Source organism: Centruroides vittatus, unplaced genomic scaffold (assembly GCF_030686945.1).
Source record: "Centruroides vittatus isolate TY-2023 unplaced genomic scaffold, ASM3068694v2 contig_371, whole genome shotgun sequence".
Taxonomy (NCBI): domain Eukaryota; kingdom Metazoa; phylum Arthropoda; class Arachnida; order Scorpiones; family Buthidae; genus Centruroides; species Centruroides vittatus.
This window is the reverse complement of record NW_027122194.1, coordinates 299,426-307,435: the sequence shown is the minus strand read 5'-3', so window position 1 is coordinate 307,435 and position 8,010 is coordinate 299,426. Positions and strand designations below refer to the sequence as shown.

General features: G+C 30.2%; 1 protein-coding gene across 1 annotated transcript; it reads left to right on the top strand.

The window, feature by feature from the left end:
* Positions 1-3,129: 3,129 nt before the first annotated feature.
* LOC136975472 (uncharacterized) lies at positions 3,130-6,282 on the top strand. The gene has a single exon (XM_067270531.1). The coding sequence runs from the start codon at positions 3,178-3,180 to the stop codon at positions 6,142-6,144; it is 2,967 nt and encodes a 988-aa protein (XP_067126632.1). The 5' UTR covers positions 3,130-3,177; the 3' UTR covers positions 6,145-6,282.
* Positions 6,283-8,010: the final 1,728 nt, after the last annotated feature.

Genomic DNA, 8,010 nt, shown 5'->3' with positions numbered 1-8,010 from the left:
TTCTTCCAGGAGGCACTCTTGGAACACCACGTGTTACATTCTAAAAGTAGAAATTTAAGCATAAATGAAGATGGAGTGATATGATACACACATGCCATTATTGTACTATTTTTATTGCTGCATAGACCAGTATGCAGGAAACACCGGAGTTATCGGCAGGCCGGTTAAACTACGATTAAAATATAAAATTAATCAGATGTAACAAAACTAGTTGTTAACTAAACGTTAAAGAAAACATTCTTCCGAGTGTAATAAAATAATAATATTGTAATTTGACTGACTTAAAATTAGGAAGAGAGTTTTTGTTTACAAGACGATAAAACAATTAACAACTTGTTGACAGCAGCAGCAGCAGTAGTAGTAGTAGTAGTACGTCACTGTGGACTATACTGACCATCAACCCCGACTTTGAAAGTAACACCTTCCTCTTAAATTTCATGTTAATCGGTGTAAGCCGAGATAATTTACGACTAGTCCTTAAATTTAATACGCTTATTTTTGCGTTTTTGAATCAAATAACAATAATAATAAAATACACATTAAAAAAGCACTTTTGGAATCCATGAGTATTTTACGTCGTTAGAAAGAAGAAATTAAGCATATAATCGTAGTTTTTGATGTAATGTTGACAGTTTCAGTTTTAGAATAAAATTTCGTTCTTTTTTTAATGCTCTCTCCGGAAAGAAATGTATGACCTCACTTAAACCGGCATGCTGTCATTTCCGCTAGATAAACCAGCTTGCCGGTTTTTACCAAACGGAAATGTTTGATTTCATGGTCTCCTCGGATAGTTCGACATGCCGGACAATCCGCGAAAATACGGCATGAAGTAGTATTGTCAGATTTATGTAAGATATAAGCGAGATAAGCCATAGTTTAGGGCCTCACTATAAATGGTCTTTTCGGTCGACGATAATTTTGGAGGATTCTTTTCAGTGCTTTGGAGTCTCACTATGGGTAAATTCGACCTGGAAAGAAAGAAGGAAGAAGAATATGTTGAAGAAGAAGAACACGTTGTGTTTTTCAGCAATAGATCATCCTAACTGAACGAGTTCTTATCATATGAAACCTCAATATCCAAAACTGGAGAGTAGACATCTAGGACATGGTGAGATGTCTAACGTCAATACTGAGATGTAAGTAAATGCCTCAAATAATAACTGGCCTTGATTTTGTACAGTGCCAGACCATTTCAATAAATTTTTTAAATATTTAAAATTATTTTTAATTATCAATAATATCGTTTTAAAATATTTTAAAAGATATTAATTAAAACTTTTTAAAAGATTTAAATTTATATGTTAATTGTAAAACGATTTTATTTAAAGTTTTCCATGTTTTTTCACTATATCGATAAGCAAATGGAAATTTGTTGTTAGGTTATAGAAGCTAATCAGTGTTCTTTAATTGCTAGGCAAATATTTTCTTAAATTTGATTACTAACGCAATATTGAATTTCATTTATCCATATCAAAAGCTCAGAATTTTTAACCGATTATATATACATTTTAAATTAACAAATACATAGATTAGTATCCAAGAAGACATAATATTTTAACGGATACTCGTGTTTCATGTTTCTTAAAATGTTTTCATAGGGGCAGTTTCCAAACTATTATAAACTAAAGGCTGTGCACTATTATATTATTATTAAACTATTTGTCAAATCAGAGGACCATTCATAGGAGAGAAAGGGATACAAATGCTCCGAGACTACAATAAACAATTAACTATGTATACAGTAAAATTAATAAAGCAGTCTCCCTATAACTGATTGAAAAGTGGATTCGTACGGTTTGACAACTGTCGTTGGAAGAACTATAATAACGTCTAGAATAAATAGGTTATGTAAAATCAGACTAAAGTATATTATTTATCTTGTACTTAAGAAAACAAATATACAGATTGAGGGAAAAGTTAGGACCGCCCCGAACAGTGACGCACTCAGGATATACTCTTGGGGGAATCCGAGTTGAACGGATGAAAAAATTTATAATGCGACTTCAATAAAATTCCCATTTTGTGTAACCGCTAATTCATAAGAAGCGTAGAAATAGAAGATAAAAGTGAATGTAAATAAAAAAGTATATTTTAATTAGGAAAAGATTTTTGGAAAATTTTCCACTGTTTGTTTTCCTTTTTTCTTGGTAGAGATCAGGCCCCTTGGACCTGTGGGTGCGCCACTGGCTCCGAATATCTTCAGAGCGAAGAGAGATACAAATAGGAAACTTCGTAAAACACTTAGATGCAGGAGAGAGAACTTTTCGGCACTATGTTGGGAAGACTTTGTGAATGTATTCCTTATGAAATGCTGGCATAAAATTATAGGTCACAAGACTCTTTCTACTAAATATTCTTGGGGGAATTCAAGACGGGAAAGGCCAATCCATTATTGAGGCGCGAACTCACCAACTTCCAGGACTCGGTGGTTTTATGCACTCGGCTAAAGGTGAGTGCATACTGTTCTAGTTCCTGCAAATCTGTAGATAACGATCTCCAAAGATCCTTAAATATCAGTAATATGTGAAGATCCTCGACAAATGAGGGCCCGAGAGTAAATATCAAGGAACGATAGCCTCTACATTTCTAGTTTGTGAAGAGGTCTTAACTAAACATGTTAAGAAGTAGAATATAAAATTTGGAAATTAAAATTTATAAAAAATGTAGTAAAAGTAAATTCTAATTATTCAATAAAATTTCATAATTTAAAGCATAAAAATTTGTGCAAAGTTCAAATTTATTAAAATAAAAGCTAATGTTAAAAAAGGAAGTCTTATCGCATTGATGACTTGCAACAAACCTAGTGGAAAATTTATTAGATAATTGATACAAATAAAGGATAGGACCTCTCTCGCGATAACAAAATTTCTAAAAATTATAATGCACAAGAATTAAATTTGTATGTGGTTACATTTGTGCGTTTAATTATACTGTATATATGTATAGGCTGTACATACATAATATACTTTTTTATAAACATAAATATATGTAAGTAGATTAAAGCATATATCTAACTGTTCATAAGTCCTTGAATTCGTCATCGACGCAGCTGTTTATTTTCCACAAGATAAACCGTAACGTAACTATCAAGGTTTCAATATTATTCGATAAAATGAACAGATTGACAGCTGTCTACCTTCTGGTATTTGTTAGTATGGCATTTATTTTTCTGTAAACATGTATCTTTATTGCTTATTAGTTCCGATTTTACTTCGAGAGACTACGGGATTACAAGACGAAACTAAAAAGATCATATCTGCAATTGGCGAAATTTCTACAGATTTTAATGCAAATATAATTCCTGCTAAAGTTTCTTTGAAGTCACGAAGACCGAGATCGATTAAAAGGTATCCTCAAACAATTTGCACGCCTTGGGATTCTTGCAAAGATAGATGTGGAGAAGGAACCCTATCGCCACCTTATTCCTGTTACTGTGATTCTTTATGTTCTTCATACGGAGATTGTTGTATCGATTATGAAGAAGCGTGCCATACTTTTATGGCGCCTTCAGAAGAGCATCGTTATGCATCTTGTTACACGAACGAGCGTTTACCTCAACAAATTTACATCGGTAATTATTGTCCCGCAAATTTCACGAGTACAATTTTAAATAAAAAGTGTAGTAGCAAACTTGGGCCTGTAACTAGTAGCAACGGTCGAGTTTATTTAAATACTTACTGTGCCCATTGTAATGGTGAACGAAAGAATCTTTCTTTATGGCTAATTTCTAAAGACGGTTCGACTTTTGATCCACCTAAATTATTCCCGGAACCAAGAATGTGTTTTAATGCAATTGAAAAATGTAGCAAAACAGGTATGAAGTTCAATAATGAAGATTTGAACGATTTATGCCGAAAATTTACAGGTCCAGTTTCGGGCGGTAAGTCCAAATTATTTTATAAAAATATCTTTTGTGCCTATTGTAACGGTGAAGATTTGAGACATTTATCGTGTCCAATGTGGTCATTTAATAGTTTAAGATCACTTAAATATTTGGAAAGTCGTTTACAGAAGGTATTTTCTGAAGAGAAACTTCAAACACTGTCGAGAGGTAAAAATAACGATAACATACCCGCCGCTTTTTCTATTTTGTTAAATTTTGGACTCGATGGCAAAGAACGGATGATGTTCTCGTCCGAAGATGAAGAAGAGATTATCAAAAATCAACGTCGTTGCGGAAAATCAAAAATTTGGGATCCATTCAGCAACATTTGCCGAACATTATATTGCAGTACAGAATATGTATTGATAGATTTCAAATGTGTTCCAAAATCAGAAGTAATTGATAATACGGATCCCAATGAAAGACCAGAAATGATAGATGTAGATTCAAATTGCATTCATCTGAAATTAAGTTTTGACATAGAATTTTCTGATTTAATTGAACATAACATTTCCAATGAGTGCATATTTAAGGAACAATTACAAGAATCTCTTGCTCTATTTTTTCAAATAACTGCAAATCGTATTCAAGATATGAATATTACTTTAATACCTTATAACACATCTAATGATAATTATACCAGAAATGTTTCGGAAGACATTAAAACAGAATTTGAAGCCGAATTTAAATTATGCGAAAGTACTAATAGCTCCAAAAAAGAGCCTTCTGTGGATAATATCGTATCGATGATGGCAAGTTCTGTTTCTCTTGATGCGTTTTACTTAGACATAGCAAATGTGAAAAGTAAAGTATCTCAGATTCATCAAAGTATAGATACTTTATCGACTTGGTGCTCCGCTTCAAGAGGAGGACAACACAAAGAATACTGGAATCAAGATTTTACATTAATTTTAAATAATGACAATAACAGTTCTAATATGATTAAAGAATTATACATTAACAAAACTGGTAAAACATTTTCTAAAGGGCAATTTGTGGCTAATATCCTATTTCAAGGATCTAGACATAATGAAAATTTGATAAATGTAAGTGGATTCGTCATCGTATGTGAACACAGTAGAGTTGTGCTTGATCCATCTTGTCCTAGATTAAAATTAGAAAAAAATGAGTATAAAGTATTACAAAATGGCACCTTAATATATACAGGGAATTCAGAATTAGGTCCTTCTATGGATTTATCTGTTTACGAACGTGTCGAGAATAATAGTGTTCTTGTTTGTTATAATATAACTAGATTTAAGAATTGGATGAAACAAGATTATGTAATGGAATTTGATAAAATTCAAGCTTATCTTAGTTTGATTCTTTCTTGTGTTTCAATAACGGCATTAGTTATTGTGTTATTCACATATATTTTCTTTTCGAAATTGCGAAATCTTCCGGGATGGAATACCATATTTTTAACAACTACAATATTATTAATGCAAATAACTTTCCTTCTCGGTCAAAGGGGAACCGTCAAAGGAACTCTATGCCAAATTGTAGGGATTTTGATACATTTTGAAATTCTCGCGTCATTATTTTGGATGAACATAATGGCTTACGATTTATATAAGACTTTTGGAAACAAGAACACGTTGAATTTCGAGAGAAAGATCACAACATTATTTTGGTATATTTTGTATGCTTATGGCATGCCTGCTGTTATTGTGTTATTTTCTTTCTTGATGGATAATTTTAATCCAAATTTAGGTGCTTTTTATGGTTATAACGATATTTGTTGGATAACAAATTCCAAAGCTGCATTAGTATTTTTTGCATTTCCATTGGCGATCATTGTAGTTGTTAACATTTTACTGTTTAGCTTTACAGTTCGTGCCATTAAAGCCGTTCAAAAAATGATTCGATCGAAATCCGATCGAAAGCAGAAGCAAAATGATGCTTTCTTATATCTCAGAATGGCAACAGTCATGGGTTTCACTTGGATCCTTGCATTCCTAGCTGCTTGGTATCCACGTGATAAGCTCCTTGGTGAAATATTAGCTTATCTTTTTATTATTTTTAACACTTTACAAGGTCTTTTTATATTTTTTGGTTTCGTTTGTAATAAAAGAATTTTAAGATTTTATAAAGATAAAATTACAAGTTTAGAATTACGAGGTTTAAAAACATGTTCATCGTGTGGAAAATTTCGCTGTGTTTGCCAAACAAAACAAATTTGTCGAAGTTCGTCCACTGAAACTACTTTCAATTCAATTTCTGAATCTGTTCCTACTTTAATTAGTTTTAAATCTGTTTAAATCCAAACGAATATCGCGATTTGCAGCTCTGATTTGTCGTATAGCAAATCCATGAACAAATGAATTGTTATCGGTTTAAATATTCTTTTGTATAAATATGTTCCATATTGGTCTCTTTACTTATCAATTGTTTATATTTTTCGATAATTGTAATAATAGTTAAGCTGAAATCCTACGGTAAATCTTTCAGTAACTAAAGGATAATGCATTTGTGTCCATGGATACTAATTAGAAAGTAAATTGCAATTGCTTCAAGCAAAATTTGCAATTTTAAACATAATTTTAAGACAAGGATCATATTTTCTAAGTATACATATATATATAAATTTAATTATTAATATAATTTAATATTAATAAACTGAATAAAATTAAAAATTTAATGATGATAATGTCATACGACATATATATTTTATGTTATAAGTTTACTGAAGTTTCTAGATTATTAATTTTTATATTATGTTCTATATATATATATATATATATTGGCATTGACGTTTTTAACTTAGATTAAGCCCTTAAGAACGTAATTAAAATTAATATTTGAACACACATGTATAGGCTATACGTGTCTGTATTTTATTCTAATATCATATTTATGTAATATATGTTTAATGATTTGTATTGAAACTTAAGTGAACAATGAATGAAGAAAGTGTTTTTAATGTTTATTTTGATTAAATAAAATAATAAAAATGTATTCATGTTTTTAAAAAGTGGATATATTTATGTTTCGTTTTATTGAATATTAATACACGACATTAAAAGTCTGAAAATTGGAATTGAAACTGATACTTAATTACTTTAAAAATTAATACTGAATTAAACTAAACATAGATATAAATTAATGTTATTATTCAGAGTTTTTTTTTTAATTTTGAATATTAAGAAAATAACAACCAAAGGAAATCTTACGTTATCTAAAGGGATTACATTGCGTCAAACAAGACCTACTCATTACCCACAAGACAGAGAGTAAAAACATAAAAAAAACTTTTTTATTAAATCAAAAGTAATAAACATTAATTAAAATATAAACTCAGATTTATATATTCTTAATCTAAAATATTATATATTTATATTAAAATCATAATTCTGATTATAACATCGTACAGATAGCGAAATTATATTTCTGAAGCAACAAAAAATTAAATGGCGCCATGTCTAATTCTGTTTTAGACTTCTATTTAATAAAAACTTTAATAAAATATATGCGTGAGTTAGGAAAAAAATATTTTTAAAGGATTGAAATGAATATATATTAATTAGAATGAATTAAAAATAAAAAAATAAATGAAATTAGAATAGCTGATTTGTATGATACTTTGCACGCCAAGCAAATTCTTCAGCTTTGGGCACGCTTGCCATAGGTTTGTCATTTCTGTTCTAGGACATCGCAAAACTTAATATTGCTACTACCAATAAAATTTTTCGTTTTCTTTTAATTCGTATTTCTTATTGTTAATCCTTTATTAATCAAACTTTCCTCTATTCAGATTTATATTTATGATAGAAAAGTAATAGTTTTTTGCGTCTTAGATCTCCAACACAAGTTGTCGAAGATCTTAATTTTTATAAATTTTGCATGGCTTTTAAGATTATTTATTCTTTTAAAAATGAACTTTTTATCCGATAACGACAATAACCCAACCAAACTATTATTTCATTTATAATGCTTTGTTATCCTTGCTTCTTCTACTATTACCGTAAACAATTCTTGTACCTTACTACTCAGATCATCATCAGTCTCCGTTAGACCCTGAATTACTATATTTTTCTTTCGCAACTCAATCGCCAGTGAATCAACAGTATGCAAAAGCAAACTATCTTTGCTTTGAATTCCTGCTTAAACTTATAAATTTCCTTTAG